Consider the following 18,518-nt stretch of genomic DNA (forward strand, 5'->3'; position numbering starts at 1 on the left):
AACATACGACAGTCACGGAGCTCTCGTTCGGACTTTCATCTCTCTGTGGTGGCTAAATAAACGAGTGTCGTTTAGTTGGGGTAATACTAGTCACTTAAAGCTCTGTAGAATATTATATGTTAGGTAGCAGTTTACAGGTCATTTCAGAATTTCTTGTCCGCACGCCAGGCTCCTTCCGCTATGCATCACATTGCTGGTGTGAACCGGGTTGTTTAACAGTATCTAAAATCTAAAATTTCTTCCTTTGGCGTAACAACTCTCGGAATTGACCAGTCGACGCTTTTCTTGTTAAATTGTGTTTTTGTTTGTTTGGTTTTTATTTTATTTTCAGAAGGGCACCTCTTCACCTGAACGTCAGGAGAAGTGTTAACAATAAACTCACAAAAATACGATGTGATGCTGCTTTTGTGAAGGGTTCAAAAACGTCTACAGTTAATAAATTAAATTAATCGGGGGTTCTTTGTACATAAATATGTTTTGCTGGGGTAACTATGATATCTACAACACAGCGGGTGATACAGGAGACAGGTTTACAACGCTACACAGAGTGCAATCTTTTTTAAACATTTCAAATATACAAAGCTCTGTTCTTTACAACAACAGTATTTACATAGTTAAACTATCACAGTTTATTGACTCGAACAGTCCATATTCTAGCCGTGTAATTTCCCTTTGGTTTGATATAAAAACCTTGGTTGGTCTATTGACAAAGAAGGTAGTAAAAATAACTTTAAAAAACAAGGTACACGCTTTGCTTTAAGTCCATTGGTTACCTTATAGCCTCAACGGAACATTCCCTCCTGCAAGCGACAACGCCACTTTGCCCCAGACGATATGCAAATTGCTGAATCAAAAATGTAAAAATACCATCCGGGGCTCCCGAAGGATCAACATAGCATACCTACCAGCAAGGCGAACATTCGTAAACTGAAACAAAATCAGGGAGAGGAGGAATGAGCACTTCAGCCAAAAAAAAGTGACGTTCTCGGCTAATCGCAGCCTCAAAAAAACATTTGACATCATTGTGCAAATTATTTAAAAATATACTTTGTAAGTGTTTTTTTCTACTCATGAGGATACTATTAATGAGGCTGGGTAGAGATGGTTTCCTAAAAGTAGCAGCTATGGGCTGGCAGTCCCGGCGGCCTCGCCACTGTCCGTGTGATCGCTGCAGTGAAGCTGCTTGTGGGCGCTCGGTGTCCTCCCGCAGGGCTCTCTGGGCGCTGTTTGTGCATTCCCGTTTGGTCTCTGGTTGCGTCCCCGGGACAGTCTTAGCACACCTCCTTGCCGGCGCCGGGCCCAGGCAGGGGGCTGAGCTGTGTGAGCTGGGCGGCGTGCTCCTTGGCCTTCAGCCTCAGGGCGGCGATGCTGGACGCCCTCCGGTCTGCGGCCGCCGTCGGGGGCTCTCCCAAGGCCCCGGGCCCCGGGCTCTCCAAGGGTGGGGCGGGCTGTCGCAGCAGGGCGGCGGCGGTGGAGGCGCTGCTGAGGGGTCCCATGGTGGAGAAGAGCCTGCAAGAAGACGACAGGGTGAGTGAGGCACTGGCAGCAGCGGCGCCCGCAGGACTGCACAGACATCTCCACTGGAGCCCTCGGATTCATGCAGCAAGCACCCTCACACTGGCCCAAGCAGGTGACTGCCACAGTCCTCTAAATCACGAGCACACGGAAACATCGCTTAATTCCACTCACACTCCAATGTTACGTAGGGACTATCAAGGCATTCATTACAAATTGCTAATAAATGCATAAAAAGCTCATTCTTAAAGGGAAATCAATTAAAGGGGAACACATGATTCTTCACGTCTTCGGAAGGATTAATTACTTCCTTATCACGCCAAATTTTACAAATGTACAAATTACCTGCTTTAATGAATAAACACAAAACACTCAAATACATGACAAGCTAATGAAAGTTTTTTTATATAGAAGAATCTATGGGGATATAGCTCGGCAGTTTTCTAGTTCTTAATGCAGTGTAGTTTCCAAAACGTGTGCTCTGTTTCACGACATACAATACAAGCACTGTATCGGTGTATTCGAAATTGAGACGGTACAATGAAACCCCCATGATAGGCAACGAAGACTAAAAAGTAGCAGTGGTGTTTTTGTTTTCAAAATACGGGCAGACAAAATACGACAATCAGTTTGTCAAATATTTTAACACTGTCACAGTGTTCCGTTGAGTGCACATACATGTCGCCATTTTTAAGTTTATTTTCATTATAAAGAGTGAAGGAAAGGAAAAGTCAGAATAACGATTTAAAAACAATAAAGAAGTGATGCAGCGGAAACGATTTTTATAAGTAAATTAATTAGTCTGCTTGTATTTTGTTGTTGTTTGCATGATGCAGCCAGAATGTGCCTGAGAAGATTGTGGGTTTATGTTTGAAAAATGTACACATTTTCTTGTTCTTGTTTGATTTTAAAAGACCACCGAAAGGAATTATTTTGTTAATTTAATCACGCTGCTCATGGGCTTCTTCCAGTGTGGTCGCTATAGAGTAAAAATTATGAATATAGACTTTTCAACTGAGCTCAATAAATGGAATCAGGACTTTCCTGTTATTTTTTGCATATGCTTTCTACTTCGAAATTGCAAACTTGTGAAATTTTACTTGCTTGGGGGAGTGGGATGGGGGGAGATGTGGCCTAACGGCTAGAGCAGTCTGTATCTGCAACTGGTGCTTATGAAACTCTGATACCTTCGGGTGTAGTTCGCACTATGTAAAACTCCGGAAAATTGGGAAAATGTGTTTCTTTCAAACTGCATCTAAACCCATGCTGTGCCAGCCGCACGAAGGCGAGCTAAAGATCATTCTCTTCTGCACTCCATCAACTTGTTACACTGCTTCCTGTCTTGAGGGCTCCTGTCCACCTGCTTATGACGCAATGTTATTCCCCACGTTGGGGCTCCCTGCCGGAGCTGGCCTTCGGCACTGATTTCTGAAAGGGGGCAATTTGAGGCCCTGGGCTGCATTCCTCCTGGTGCTCGCTATCGTCAATGAGGTCCTGCCTGCTCTTCACCCCGCCTGCCCCACTGCAGGGAACCCCGTCAGCAAGGTATATGGACATACTCCGTGTGCGGACTTACTTCCAAGCAGGACCAAAAGGGTCTCAATGCCTAAGCCCCTGGAGATGCTGTGTCTGGCCTGACACCACAGCACCTCAGAGTCTGTCTGTCTGTCTGTCAGCTTGAACCCGCCTTGTGTTCGCTCCTCCGCACATATCAGGCCCCAGAAGGGGCGAGCTGCCCAGCTTCAGACTCGACGCGCCTCCCCATGCTTGGAAACTCCACTGGCGGGTACTCCGGGGTTTGCTTCCCGAAGCTATGACCCTTACTGCAGCCTTGGTCCACGAAGAGTCTACGTTCACCTTCCATGCTGATGGCAGGGCGTAAGAGGGGGAGAAGAGAGAAACTAGAATTCACCCCTGGCTGCCAGATCCTGACGTCACTGCTGCCTTCAGAAGGGCCGAGTTACTGTTTCTATCCCTTTCATTCATTGGGCTTGGTAAGGTGTGCGTAAGTATGTATGTAGACATACACAATCTGTTCAGTGGCATAAACTCAATATTTCTGTTTGTCAGAGGATACTGTTTAGAATATGTTTAAAAAGCCTTCTGGTGTCCTGATAACTGTTAGTCGGAGTTGTCTCCATTTAATAATTCAAATGAAAACAACAAAATATGCAGAGGTGCGATTGGGGACACTGGACGCGGATACTGCGCGAGATTACATTGAGCCTTCCCAACTTTCTCGAGTATCAGCAATAACCTACTCCGAATGACGATCGAAATACACCCCCGAGCTAAAAGTACCCAGGTTTGTTTCGATGGCAGGTTCTTTCCAACAGTTTGCTCTTCTGGGATATGTGCGGTCTGGCACCAGGCCCCTGTTTGTGGGAGCTCTGCACCTCGATGTTTTGCATAAGATGGTGAAAATGCTCACTGTAAACCTCGACGGGGTTTGCGATGACTATTTCCACTACTTTATCGGACCGAGTTTCAACATGATTCGGTGCCAGCAAATAGGAATGCATAGGGCGAGTTCGAACTGTGTAATTACTACCAGGGCCGGATAGCATCCAAACCGGTCTTGGACATTGTGTATTATACATTATAGCCAGTGAACCAAGAGGTGGAAAACGCTGGTTACATGAAAGCAGCGATAGACAATCATTTCAATGTGAGAGCAGCCAACTTTGGAACTGGGGAACCCTGTTCCCGTTCCGGCGTCCTCTGCACCCTATTACTATGGGAAAATCACTTAAGCACACCGTGCCTTTAAACAAAGTGTAAATGAGCCCTTGGGTAATGCAACTCATGAGAAGGGCAGTAATACATTTTGCGCTATAAAATAGACGTGAAAGAAATGTCCTCTAACCAGTTGTTACAACCCCCAAATGCTGCAAATACTGGCAGCTCTCCTATGGTGCTTCAGTTATATTTAATCCTAATTTGTTCACCGAAAGGGCGCTCCCAGGACGGTTTTGGTGTGGCTGCGCATGCGCTCTCAGTAAGGTGTCTGTTTATCTTCCCTTGGGCTTCTGGCTTTCCTGCAAAAGCTGCATCTCCTGCGTGGGTCGGAGTGTCCCGGTGTGTAGGTTGTGTGCACACTTCTGCCTCTGACAACACTTTCCAACACACTCTCTGTCCCCCAATGTTGAGGCCGGAGACCTACCTGCCGAAAGCGGGACTGATGAAGGCTGGGTGCCGGAAGACAGCTGCCCCCAGGAAGGTGCTGAGGCCCAGGGGGGCGGTGCCGGGGCCCAGGCCGGCGTGGCCCTGGGGCAGCCCGGGGAAGGCGGTGCTCCAGGCAGAGTCCAGCGCGGGGTGGTGGCTCTGGAAGGGGCCGGCGTCCAGGTAGGGGCTCAGGGGGTGTGCGCCAGAGAGTGGCCCCGGGAAGGGCAGTCCCTGCGGATGCGGCGTAGCCCCCGCTTTCTCTCGCTTCCTCCACTTGGCGCGGCGATTCTGGAACCAGACCTGTGAGAGAAATCGAGGGTTAGTGAACACAACAACCCAGTAACCGGCCTTGGGCGCCACAAACCACGTCCTTGGCAATAAAGAGGTACTCTGCAGATGTGGGGACCCCAGCCACGTATATGCCATACAACCAGTCCCACAAAGAAGCAGCTCCCGACATTCAAGCGGTGTGGTTCCAAAGACACAGCTCCGCCAGCAGTTAGTCCCAGCACTTAAATCATGTGCACCCCAAAGCAAGCACACTCCCCAAATACACCACCACCCATAACCAGCCTTTGCAACTGTGCAAAACGGGCTGCTCTTCCCAATTGGGGCGCGTTGCACGGGCACGAGTCAGCGCACCCCAGACAACGAGCGTAAGGCAAACAAACTGAAGTCTCCACAACAACCCAGGAGGCACCGCTCATTGATGTCCGGACTGCCGTCGTTTAGTCCTCTCCAGTTTCTTGTGGTCATTCATTAAACCCCATCCAGTGGCCTTCCTGGATGTCAGCGGACATCTCGGCCTCGGGAAGTATCTGTCTGAAATCAGCCCCCCCCGCCCCCCCCTTCTCGAGCCCTGGACATTCACTCCAGCGTCGGAGTTGATTTTCCGCCAGTGACACATAGACTACTATATAATAAACAAGTGAGTGAGATAAAACCATAGATACCTGTCGTGCACGTGCCCCCTGCTGCCAGTCTCGTGCACACGGGTGCTGCGACCGAAGTTACAGGCCCCCTATGTGGATGCCGACAGCGAGGGAGGCAGTGTGAGGGGTTGCCCACCCTGGGGGCGAGGACAGCTGCTCAGACCTGGGCCCAGACAGGCAGTGCTCCAGCAGAGCTCAGGCTGCTGAGGGTGGAGCCTACAGAAGGGTGCTCGACCTCTGACCTTCAGTCTCCCCGGGAGAGCACGGGCCGGTGCTCAACGAACCCATCTAGACAGGGAGACCCCGGCCCTGGATACACAAGCAGTGCTGGGGGCGCTCTGTTTTTTTTTATTAAGCCAAATTTTTCTCCAGGCTGTTTAGTACGCATTGTTTAAAACCCTATTTTTCCCCCTGTATTTTATGGATCTTACATCTGTGCAGACGATAATAGTTAGGTTTCTATCTGGGGAATTTGCATAATTGAGATCCTTTTTTAAATGTTATTTGTATTGCCTTTCAAGGAAAAAAACAGCTGTTTCAAACCATTCTGTACAAAATAAATATTTCTTTCTCTTCTCAAATACCATCGGGTAGCAAACATGCTGGTAAATGTATTCGAAAATATGCACAGAGTAACGTCATCTGCGCTGTCATCCTGTGAGTTTTAATTGCATCATGGCAGGTAAAAATAACGCAAAGTTTATTTTCGTAAACAAAATATCTACACTCCTGTCAGATACACGCATTTTCAACGCGCAGAGCAGAACCAGGTGAATCAAGTGCCTACACTCTCAAATAGCAGTTCTGTTTTTTTGCCGCTTTGAGTTCAACGAAGTTTTCAGAATGGCCTGACCGGAAGTCCCATTGGCTTGCCATCTGTAAGGTACCAAAGAGTCCGAGGTGTTCCCCTGCTTCCTTCCGGGATCCCTCGGTCGAAGTGATATACGATCCCTGAGGAGTGCAGGGGGTTTTACATTAGCTTGCACATCTAAGGCTGATCAGCCTTCGTGAAAAAGAAATTCAGAATTCATCAGGCACTTTTTCATAGAAAATGTTTCTCTAGTGTTGAAAACATAACGGTAGACAGCGGACATAGGTAACGAGATAAGTATAGGTGTCAGCTGTTCAACATGTAGTGGAAATTGTGTGCCAGTAACTAATCCACTAAAACATTTTTCCATGCAAATTTAGTTTTTTGCTATCTGTATTGTATTGTTTGAATTTTGGTTAGTGCTGTATATTAAAATAGCAAGCATTGGCCCTTTTTAGATGCGTATAAAATACGAGTAAAAAATAATGAAATTTAAGAAACCGCCCGCACTCACCCGCGTGAAGGGCACGCCTGTACCCGTCAGCTCTTTTAATGCCGATGTATTGGGTTTAAAGTCTAAGAAAACGCTAATAAACATTATTATAAGTAATAATTGCTAGCATAAAGGACTTGTATCCCTCATTCTTATTTTCTAACAACCAGGATGTGTCGCTGCACATGACTCCCGCCTCCCTAGCTCATGAATAGAAAATAACAAGCGAACAAATATGTTATAATGAATGTAAATATGCTAAACCACACAAAAAGAGCTGGGGAAAGGACATGTCAAAGAGAAGGGATACGTTTTAATTGCAAACGCGGAATAAAATATTATCATTAGGTACTAACGCTTTCCCCACAGACAGAGATTGGGTACAACCCTCTGATACACAGGCCTTAAGTTCGGAAGAAGGCCGGGCTCTGGCGGCCAGTGTGGGGGGGGGCAGTGACTAATTAAAGGCCCCGACCCCCTCTCTGCCCTCCTAGCACACACAGAGAGAGGGCGTCCAATAATTGTACACAGCATTTCATTCCACCTCGGGAGATGCCTGCAGTCTGTTCAGCCTGGCACGGCCGCCTCTCAGGAAAAGTTATTTAACTTTCCCACGACTTTTCTCCCCTAGTTTCGCTGTCACATCTCTGTCTGACAATGGAACGATGTGTCAACAGAGGGGGCGGCTCTTCCCGCGGCCCAGCTGATGCCAGGGGCTGTTGTGTATTAAATGAGCCATATGGAATTTATTGTGCTTTTATCAGCGGCGGATTGTTACTGTAAAGTGCTTTTCGGGCCAGGGACATCTGTTCTCTGTTTGCCACTGGGCCGGGTGGGGTCCCTGGATGGGCCCTGCATATACCTTATTAGGGTCCTCCCCAGTCAGGATCCTGCACACACTTCGGTGGGGGGGGGGAGCCCCCCGCCTGGCCATATTTGTTCTTGCACTAAGTGGCTTTTTATGGAGCCCATTGGAGCCTTAATCGCGCAAATACCTGCTTCGAGCAGACAGATTTGTTTGAACAGTAAGCTCAATTTCCTCCATCACTTCAATTAAAAGCAAAACTGCTACCGCTGACTTTTGTCCTGGCGCTCTCTCTGGGGCCGGGGTGTGAGGGAAGGGGGGCTGTTTGTTCCACCTGCCGCACTGTCCGTTCGGGCTGGCACAGGAAGCCCTGCTCCTTGAAGCAGCCTTGCTTTCACCGTTCTGGCCCAGAAGAGGCGTCTTTTACCCCTTGGCGTTAACCTCGCTTGCTTAGTCTGTCTGAGATGAGATTACTAGATACAGTCGCTCTAAGCTGCAGCCTTTCCAGGAATCTAGTCACTCTCTGCGGGGTTCTGGGGGCATCCGGTGTTGTAGTAGCTGTCAATCAAACCCACCGCTGCGCGCAGGGCCTGCTCCTAGGGCATGCTTCAAGGCGCAGGCGACCCATCAAAGAGCCCCTCAACTGACGGCAGCACTTACACTGGGCACAAGAGCCCCTCAACGGACGGAGGCACTTACACTGGGCACAGGAGCCCCTCAACTGACGGCAGCACTTACACTGAGCACAAGAGCCCCTCAACTGACGGCGGCACTTACACTGGGCACAAGAGCACTCAACTGACGGCGGCACTTACACTGGGCACAGGAGCCCCTCAACTGACGGCGGCACTTACACTGGGCACAAGAGCCCCTCAACTGAGGGCAGCACTTACACTGGGCCCAAGAGCCCCTCAACTGAGGGCAGCACTTACACTGGGCACAGGAGCCCCTCAACTGACGGCGGCACTTACACTGGGCCCAAGAGCCCCTCAACTGACGGCGGCACTTACACTGGGCACAGGAGCCACTCAACTGACGGCGGCACTTACACTGGGCACATGAGCCCCTCAACTGACGGCGGCACTTACACTGGGCCCAAGAGCCCCTCAACTGACGGCAGCACTTACACTGGGCACAGAAGCCCCTCAACTGACGGCAGCACTTACACTGGGCCCAAGAGCCCCTCAACTGACGGCGGCACTTACACTGGGCCCAAGAGCCCCTCAACTGACGGCGGCACTTACACTGGGCACAGGAGCCACTCAACTGACAGCAGCACTTACACTGGGCACAGAAGCCCCTCAACTGAGGGCAGCACTTACACTGGGCACAGGAGCCCCTCAACTGACGGCGGCACTTACACTGGGCACAAGAGCCCCTCAACTGACGGCGCTAGGCACAAGAGCCCCTCAACTGACGGCGGCACTTACACTGGGCACACGCGCACTGCACGCTGCCGCACCGCTCACGGAGTCACAGCACCGCTCACGCTGCAGTGCAGCACTCTCTTGCGCCCCCCCCCCCCCCCGCACAGCCTCTCTCCCAGGTTGCTTACCTGCACTCGCGCTTCCGTCAGGTCCAGCCGCATGGCCAACTCCTCCCTGCAGAGGCAAACACCAATATCAACCAAGATGTCCAAATGTAATACCATTTGGAGAATTGAGCATAAAAGAAGCCCTTTGGGCCCAAACATCAATGTCTATCAAACCGTTGTTGTACAAACAGCCGTTTGCCTTTCAGACTGTGTATGGTACAGTTCGTTGGCTGTCTCTCCCTCTATTTTGGGAGTATGCACCCCCCCCCCATAAGAATCGGATTCGCACTTCTGACCTTTATGCAGCTTGTTGCCTCGCGAGATGCAGTACAGAGGCCAGGCACCGTGTAGAAGACCCCTTGCTGCGAGTTGACTTTATCCAGGCCCTCTACCCCCTCCCTCCCCCAGCCAGTGCTGCACCGGTACTGAGAAGCGAGGGTGCCGTATCCTGATGACAGTGTTGACATGTTCCTCTCTCAAACGAGTTTATGGCTATTAAGAAGTGAACCTTTTTTGTCGGGTTTACTGAGCACCCCCAGCCCAGCTCCTTTTCTATCGGTTCTAGGGCCTTCCTTGGATGGGCGGGGGAGGGGTCCACTCGCACTGGGAGCTGTGATTGATACTCGGCGGCCGGGTGGCGATGACATGAATTTGAGGTGAGGAGATCACGGCCGCGGATACAAAAAAAAGGGCCGATGACCTGGAAAGCACTACCTGCCCCCTGTCGGCTAGCCATTCTGCGCTTCCTTTCCCCGGTAAAGGCCCCATCCCGCGGTGCCAAGCCGCGCCTGGCTCTCAGTGGCAAGCAGCACAACCTGCACATTAGTTGACAGCCTAATGACCAAGATTATAGGGGGGGGGGGGGGTCTAGCCTGTTGTCACTGAAGGAAGGGGGATCTAGAAATAATGTGCCTGTAAACAGCCGCCTCTTTACTTTTTGGTGGCATTTAGAATTAATGTGCCACCTGGCGTGCCGTGGCCGTGTTCTCTAGTGTTAACCATCATGCCAACACCCTACTCCTCAGTTTCCTTGATTTCAAAATGCTCAGCGCGCTGGAACTTACGCACCTTGTTCCCACATTCTAGTTATACTAATATCTTCATTAGTATCTCATTTTCTCATTCGTAACCGTGGCCCGTGACTCTTTTCGGCTATTTCCTAAATTTCTTTCCCAATTTCCACTTGTCTGTCTTCTAACCGCCTTATCTCGAAACTCTCTTCATTTTTTAAACATCTCCTGTGTTCGCCCCACACTCCTGACCAAAGCCTGGACCTCCACAAATGCGCCTCCCCTCGTGCCTGTCCTGCGGCTCCTACCTGCTGACGGCGTTGCCTGTTCTAGCTTGTCACTTGTCCCCCTGTGGACCTGCGAGTGCCTCTCGTCTGTCAAGAGCGCAGGAGAGTGTCTCTTCTCAAAGTCCCTCGAAGGATGCCCCGTGCCCCGCCCTGTCTGCCCCTGTTTCCTCTGTGTGTGCCCCAGATACCCTTGGCCCTGCGGATGCCCCTCTCCCGGTGCAGAGGATCTAACGGAGTGTCTTTCCGTAGGGCTCTCTAGTCTCTATCTCTTCGCCAGACCCTCTGTTGGTGCCCCCGTGCCCTGGTGAAGCGTTCGAGTAGTGTGGCTCCTGGGAGGCCCGTTCTAGCTCTTCAACGCGCCAACCAGTGGATGTCCCAGGGCCCCACTTCCCACTCACCCGGTCGAGCCCTTCGGGCTAGAGTGTCTTCTAAAAGGCCCACCCGCACCTAGCTCTTCGCCCTGTCCCCGTGCGCCAATTCGGATCGGATGCCCTTTACGACATGTGGAACCTCTCACCTGGTGAAAAGGTCCCGGGAGCATGTCTCCTACTCCAGAGGACTCTCCCTCGCTCTCCCCCCGTGCCTCAGTGGATACCCCTCTGCATGTGCCCCCCACACCCCTCTCACCTGGTGAAGACGTCCCGGGAGCATGTCTCCTACTCCAGAGGACGCTCCCCGTCTCCCCCGTCCCTCAGTGGATACCCCTCTGCATGTGCCGGTGCCTCACACCCCTCTCACCTGGTGAAAAGGTCCCGGGAGCATGTCTCCTACTCCAGCGGACTCCCCCTGTCTCCCCGTCCCTCGGTGGATACCCCTGTGCTCCTCTGCATGTGCCCCCACACCCCTCTCACCTGGTGAAAAGGTCCCGGGAGCATGTCTCCTACTCCAGCGGACTCTCCCTCGCTCTCCCCCCGTCCCTCAGTGGATACCCCTGTGCTCCTCTGCATGTGCCCCCACACCCCTCTCACCTGGTGAAGACGTCCTGGGAGCATGTCTCCTACTCCAGCGGACTCCCCCTGTCTCCCCGTCCCTCGGTGGATACCCCTGTGCTCCTCTGCATGTGCACCCACACCCTTCTCACCTGGTGAAGACGTCCCGGGAGCATGTCTCCTACACCAGCGGACTCTCCCTCGCTCTCCCCCCGTCCCTCGGTGGATACCCCTGTGCTCCTCTGCATGTGCCCCCACACCCTTCTCACCTGGTGAAGACGTCCTGGGAGCATGTCTCCTACTCCAGCGGACTCCCCCTCGCTCTCCCCCCGTCCCTCAGTGGATACCCCTGTGCTCCTCTGCATGTGCACCCACACCCTTCTCACCTGGTGAAAAGGTCCCGGGAGCATGTCTCCTACTCCAGAGGTCGCTCCCCGTCTCCCCCGTCCCTCAGGGGATTCCCCTCTGCATGTGCCGGTGCCCCCACACCCCTCTCACCTTGTGAAGACGTCGGGGTAGTGCGTCTTCTGGAAGGCCCTCTCCAGCTCCTCCAGCTGGTAGCTGGTGAAGGTGGTGCGGTAGCGCCGCTGCTTCCTCTTCAGCATGCCCTCCTCGGAGTCGCTGCCCGCGGACAGGCACACGCTGTCCTCGCCGTCCTTGGCGTCGCCGTCCGAGGAGTGCAGCAGGGGGTCCTCCTTGGGGGAGAGGTCGCCGTCCGGCTGCTCTGGCGGGGCAGGGGCCCGCATGCTGCCAGGGCCGGGGAGCCCCAGGGGTGGCTGCTTGCTTGCCTCCCCCTCGTCTTCGTCCATGTCGTCGTCGTCTTCCATGTCATCGTCGTCGTCCTCGTCGCCCGGGCCCTCGGGCGCCCCCTGGCGGTCGGGCTGCTGGCAGGGCGCGCTGTGTTGGCGGTAGGACTTGCTCCGGCTGATGCTGACCTGCGGGGCCTGGCTGATCTTCCAGCCGCCCTCCCCCAGCAGCAGCAGGCGCTCGGGCCGCTCCCGCGGGGGCCGAGGCCCGGCCAGATCGGGGAGAGGCTGCAGGTGCAGCCGCCCCCCACCGGGCCCAGGCCCATACAGGCGCCTCAGCTTGGGGGGTAGGTGCAGTTCGGCCTCGAAAGCAGCCCCGGCGCTTCCACCCGTGGGAGACCCTGCGGAGAGCAAAGGGAGAGGGAGGGAGAGAGAGAGGTGGGCTTGTGTGAAAAATCAACAGTGGACATGAGGAGAAATACAGCAAAATGCAGGAACAACTTAAAGCGTAGTCACAAGAGCACTACAGTGTCCTAGTCTTAGATTGAGATGAAAATAGGTAAACAGGGTTACACCAGTAGACATAACATTACATGTGTATATGTAGAGCGCACCCTCACCCAAGAGTATCTTGGCCCTGAATAAGAATAACAGATTTGTATTGTTACCCAAGTCAGTGGTACTCATTTGATCGATGAAGGGCTGAGTGGACCCACCGGGATTTGAACCTGTGACCTTGAGGTCAAACACAGGCCCCTACAGAGAGAAGGTTAGGGGACCTAAAGATGGGTCACCCCACACCATGTGTACCCGAACCTAAAGCAACTCTCACTGGTGACTGGAAGGGCGTTTATCTTGCGTTGCGGTAGTAGCGTCACTTATTCCAGTACCTGGTATCAGTTCATTTGGGTTTCGGAATATATTTATCACAATTTATCACAGTGCCAAGTCGCTCGTAGAAGTCCCAAAAGAGTCCCCTCGCTCTATTCTCCTCTCTGCGGTGGTCCCTCTGGCCCCACCTCCCATGACCCCGCTAAGCCCAAGGACATCCCAAAGTAGCCAACAGATCAGCGGGGAACGGTTGAACTCTCACACCCTCGGAGGCGGACCCTCCTCGGACGGCCAGAGGCGACATGGTGCGCGGAAGCCCTCGCCGGGTGAGCTACAACTTCAGATGCCTTCGGGGGTCACCGGTCTCGTTCAGAGGGGCTACGAACTAACGGGCAACAGGTGATCTTACAGGGAGCTCAGGCTCTGTGCCTGTGACCTGGGAGCCAAGAAATGACTGTACAGCGGAGCTCATCCATCGGGAATGACCCTTCCGGGAAGCGGTTTCCGATGAGAGCTCACTCTTCTGGGGCAGTGGCATGCACCCCTCCCTCCGAGGTTGTGCAAGAGTTCCCCCACTTGTTCTTGCCTGGGCCCTCCGCTGGGCAGGGCAGGGCACCCTTCCGCAGGAGGGGGAGATGGTGATCTGAGAGTGGGCTCACTCTCCCCCCGGGGGTGAGTGCCCTTGTGCTGAAGCCGAGCGCTCGGGTAGGACAAACTGTGTTCAAAGCGCCCGACTAGGCCCGGCTCCCGGCGTTGGCATGAAACATTCAGCCGCTGTGACCTTGCCCTATATTTAGAAGGGTATTCCTCGAAGTGCTTTGTGCAGCGCCGCCCGTGTTTGATGTGCCTGGTGTCCACGCAGACAGCGGCGTGCACGGGGCCCTGGGGCTGATGGCATGTACCCTTTTCAGCAGCTCTTCGGGCCCCACAGCAGCACCTGTTGAGCGAGCGCACATGCCCGGCGCTGTGCTGCCGCGGGCCGCTCTCCGAGAGAGGAGGCTGCCAGCTCCGCCGCCCCTCGCCATGGGCACTCTGACGGGCGCCTGCCCTCGGGATCCCTTTACACTCACGCTGAACACGGCTGCAATGTTTAGAAGCAGCGACTGCATGTTATGGCTCAAGTAAAATATACAGCCAGCCGCCACAGAAACGCTGCTCAGTATATCACTGTATATAGAAACCATTTTAAACCGTGCCAGGGAGTTAAAAGCCGAATTAGACAAGTATTCTTTCAGTGCAAATTCCTGGGCCACTGTAATTCACCCAGTCCAGAATACCTGATTGAGAAAACTCCGATTCCTGTCTTACATATAGGTTACATCCACTCTAGTAAGTCACGGCTCACCCAAGGCACAGCGATGGTATTAACATAAATCACACTATTTCTATTAGATACAATATTTTATTGGATTTTTTTACGTTTCAACTTTTTTAATATATATATATATATATATATATATATATATATATATATATATATATATATCGGTTATCTCAGGTATTTTGAACGAACGCGTAGGATTTCAACGATGGATTACAGAATGTTATTTTTTAATCTATATTTCTCCGCAAGGCGTCAACAACCTTCTTTTCTGTATCCTGAATTGGAACCAGAGGAAAGGAACCGTGCAAATCACGGGAATTGGTAAAAAAAAAAACTAAAATCCTACAGAAAAAAGGGCGTTTTGACCCCCTTTGAAAGCGCCTCTTGTAAATAAAATACCGTTCCTCACAACTATTTGATGCCCGTTAGACAGGCGAGTGTTAATACAATTAGTACCAAGAAAGAACAATTTCTTTTACGGAAAAAAATTAAAATAATTGTTATAGTAACATCAATAATCTAAAAAAAAAAATCACATTACTTCTGTGAATACCGAAACGTTAATCATATGAAGAGCAGAAGCTCTGGTGCCCAGTATCGAGGGAGCAGGATGTCCATCAGTAGCCCAGTATTAAAAGAGGAGACCGAATTTTAGTAGCCCAGTGTCGAGGGGTCAGCGTGTCCCTCAGTAGTATCTTGAGAGAGCAGAGATTCCCTTAACATCCCAACATTGATGGATCACTTGGTCCCCATGGACAGACAGAGGCCGGAGGCCACCCCTGGAGTTCTCCTCCGCCGCCCCCCCCAAGTCTCACCTTCTCTGCACTGCTCGAGCTCGGCTCGAGTGCCCCCCAGGGGCTGGGCTCCCAGGAGCCGCATCTTGCAGGGACTTCGGCGACCCAGTATGCTGTCAATGCAGTAGGAAGAGAGCAGCGTAGGGGACTTGCTTTTGCACTCTGGCCTCTCGGGCGCCTCCTCCTGGTACGGGCTGCTCATGGCTGGGGCCCTCCTAGGGCTGTGCGCGGGTCCTGCCTGGCGGTGAGGGCGCTGAGGGACCCCTCTACCTCTGTTGCTCCGGGACACTAATAACAAGTAGAGTGGAGGGAGCAGCAAGAGCCCTCGGCGCCACGTGCTGCGGGCCGGCGCTGATTGGCTGAGCTGGACACCCCCAAGGCCCCCCTTCCAATCCGTGGCTGCTGCTAAAACCCGGAATGTGAGCAGGATTTTCCGCAGCGGGAGTGCCACCTGCCACCGCCCCTCCCCCATTCATATCACTCATGACCCACAGCAAACATACCAGCAACAGCACCACACCCTCCTCCCCCGCAGGGGATATGTGCGCCGAAGCCTGAGTGGAAAGTGATTGTTCTTGAAAATGTGTTCTCTTATTACGATATATGTGTATATATATATATATATATAATGTGTGTGTGTATATATATATGTGTATATATAGTATGTGTGTGTGTGTATATATATATATATATATATATATATATATATATATATATGTATATATATATACATATATACACACACACACACACACACACATCAATACACACGGTCAAGGCACTACCATTAGAGGAGCACAGCAGGGCGGGCACGCTCGCAGGGAACTTTTTGATTGAGCCCCACCCCACAATCCCTACAGATGCGGTGTGTGGCAGAAACCCCTTTATCAAAGGGCGGCCTTAAGAGCACTTTATCGAAGAGCGCTTAAGTTACTGACCAAAGTGCATAAGGAAGAGTACATCTCATTGTATTCATGTTTATCTCTAAGCGTGGGGTGGTAGAGGCTATCCGGATATGCCAGCCGCAGCATCTGCTGTAGTTCTTTAGCTGTGGGTTCATTCTGCCCCTCTTACAATAAACGAAGCCCCAGAATGAACGCTGAGAAAATGTATTGCCGAGAGGCCTGCGCTCCAAGGAACAGTGCGAGCTGCAAAAGGCGAAGTGCCCTAGCATTAGGAACCCCCTACTGTGCTTTCACGGGCGGACATATGTGCAGGTGATGTGCCATCACAGAACCATCACTTGATGCACGTGTCGAGAGCCTGTTAAACATTCCTTTTAAAGGCGCTCATTGTAGCGCTCGGAGACGGCAGGGGTTCTGCACGAAGCGTATAAAAAACAAAGGATTATTAGCAAGGGTCAACAAGAGGCGCAGCTCCCCCTCCCTGCACTGACGTGTGCTTCATAGCACCCTCGTTAGTACCCGATACCCCCAGTCTGGACAGTGCACCCCCAAACCCAAACCAGACACTGACACTACAGGCAGTATTTTGCGGGAACAGTCACACTTCCTAGAAGTGAGTGAAGCACACACAGAATCACATTGACATCGCAGAGGGTCAATGCACTCGAGATACCATCATACAGCGAGCAACAAAGTACACCTGCCAAGAAAAGTGAGAAACCTGCCTGGTTCCTCGAAGGCCGAAGGTCTAAGGGCAAGCACACGGTTTACAAACCTACAACACCAAGCTCTTCGGCAATCCGTCAGAACCTTGGGCCACACTGGTGGAGCGAGCCCCCCTGGGCACTCTGTTGAATGAAACAGCCACTGCTCTGTGACATTTTTTGTGTAGCATAAGTTCCAAAACTGCAGTGGAGTGTTGTTTAACTAATAATTTAGAAGAATACAGACGGGCATGTTCCACCCATTAAAAAATTCATCTTTCTGTATTCCACAGGCGCGAGGCCGCTGCATGTGGAAAGACGCGCTCAGGAACCTATCGTCCCATTTCATTTCCAGTGTTATTGGAGCTGCTCGGCTCTATTTCTACCAAAGAGGTATACATATTCAAATGGATTCTCCTCAGCAGAGTTAAAGATGTATGTGATGTTACAGTGCTAAAAATAATGATATTACTCAGATGTAATATTATAGTAATCGAAATAGCGCAGGCATCTCAGACTACCCTAGTGTTTCTGGACACCTGGAAGTTCACAAAGCTTCTTGTAGCCCTGCGTTACGTATATACATATGTGCATACATTATTGGACATGCACAGCAATGCATAGGTATTCTAATTCACAGAAGTAGACCTGCGGATTTGGCGCATGCTAATGGAACTTTATGAACACAGAAAGGCCCCCACTTTGGGGCAGTTTCCAGATTCGCATCTTTAGGTTCACATAGGTTTATGGGCAATCAAGATTGCTCTGAGAGCGGGCGAACAGTTGCATACTGGACAGTATGTTTGTGCGTTTTCACTACTTTTTAAAGGCACCCTCTTGCCCAAAAAAACCTAGCAACTTTACTGCACTAAAGGGACGGAATAAAGGCATTTTTCAGGGTGAACAATGAGATGGAATACCCCTAGTTCCCGAGGATGTAGTGGACGTTTTTTTTTTTTTTTTGCCCAACGGGGAGATGTATTTCTTCATGGGGTTACAAAAAATAAACCATGACAATCTTAAAAAGTGCTGTAATATCAAACTTTCATATGCATACTATTAACGCTAGTGGAAATGTTGCCGGAATACCATTTAGGCTCGTGGACTTCTAAGACTGTTGTTCTAAAATTCTACGTGGATTCCATGTTAAGCAAATGCATGTGGCAAAAATACAGGTCATAACATGAGTGTACTATTGTCACCCTTTCTGATTTTGCGTATTGACTTTTTACTTGGTGACATAAAGTGGGAGTGACGGAATCCCTTTGCAATAGTGTGTCAGTACAGTACAGGGAACCTCTCTCACAGCGGTAACCGTGGCCTCCATGAGATGAGCAAAGGTGGCACTCGTAGGCTGGACTCTGGCGCGTGTCGGGCTGTTTGTAAACAGAATGACCTACAGTAAAAAAAAAAAAAAAGACACCGTATAATGCAAATAGTTGTAGATTTAAGAAAACAAAGGTGAAGTCGAGACGCTGTGTATATAAAAGTGCGGAATTGATATGTGTGGCTGCAGTTTGCATGGTCACCAAACACTGTACTCAGTGGCGAGGGACATACCTTTTAATTTCGCGGTGCGGGGGGTCTAGCTCTGCGGGCAAACTTTACTTCGATGACCAGCGTGTGCGATTTTAACCGGGCTCCAATTCACTGAAAGCTAGCGGGACCGGGTTGAATGTACATTGTATATATGTGTTTGTCCGTCTATAATAAGGTTTTTTTGACAAAATAGA

General features: G+C 51.1%; 1 protein-coding gene across 1 annotated transcript; it reads right to left on the reverse strand.

Moving 5' to 3' along the window:
* Nucleotides 1–287: 287 nt before the first annotated feature.
* ARX (aristaless related homeobox) lies at nucleotides 288–15,440 on the reverse strand. Its single transcript, XM_078656095.1, has 5 exons — nucleotides 15,198–15,440; nucleotides 11,980–12,628; nucleotides 9,277–9,322; nucleotides 4,679–4,980; nucleotides 288–1,509 (listed from the first exon to the last, which is right to left on the reverse strand). Exons 1-5 carry the CDS (start codon nucleotides 15,376–15,378, stop codon nucleotides 1,272–1,274), a joined length of 1,416 nt encoding a protein of 471 aa, XP_078512221.1. The 5' UTR covers nucleotides 15,379–15,440; the 3' UTR covers nucleotides 288–1,271.
* Nucleotides 15,441–18,518: the final 3,078 nt, after the last annotated feature.

This window comes from Lissotriton helveticus, chromosome 8 (genome assembly GCF_964261635.1).
Source record: "Lissotriton helveticus chromosome 8, aLisHel1.1, whole genome shotgun sequence".
NCBI classification, from domain to species: Eukaryota; Metazoa; Chordata; class Amphibia; order Caudata; family Salamandridae; genus Lissotriton; species Lissotriton helveticus.

Bases quoted from the DNA above. Each gene is read 5' to 3' on its own strand.
- ARX (XM_078656095.1), bottom strand. From the start codon at position 15,378: ATGAGCAGCCCGTACCAGGAGGAGGCGCCCGAGAGGCCAGAGTGCAAA. The intron at 4,981-9,276 runs GTAAGCAACCTG...TTTCTCTCACAG, and splicing joins TGACGGAAGCGCGAGTGCAG to GTCTGGTTCCAGAATCGCCG. The intron at 1,510-4,678 runs GTAGGTCTCCGG...GTCTTCTTGCAG, and splicing joins ATCAGTCCCGCTTTCGGCAG to GCTCTTCTCCACCATGGGAC.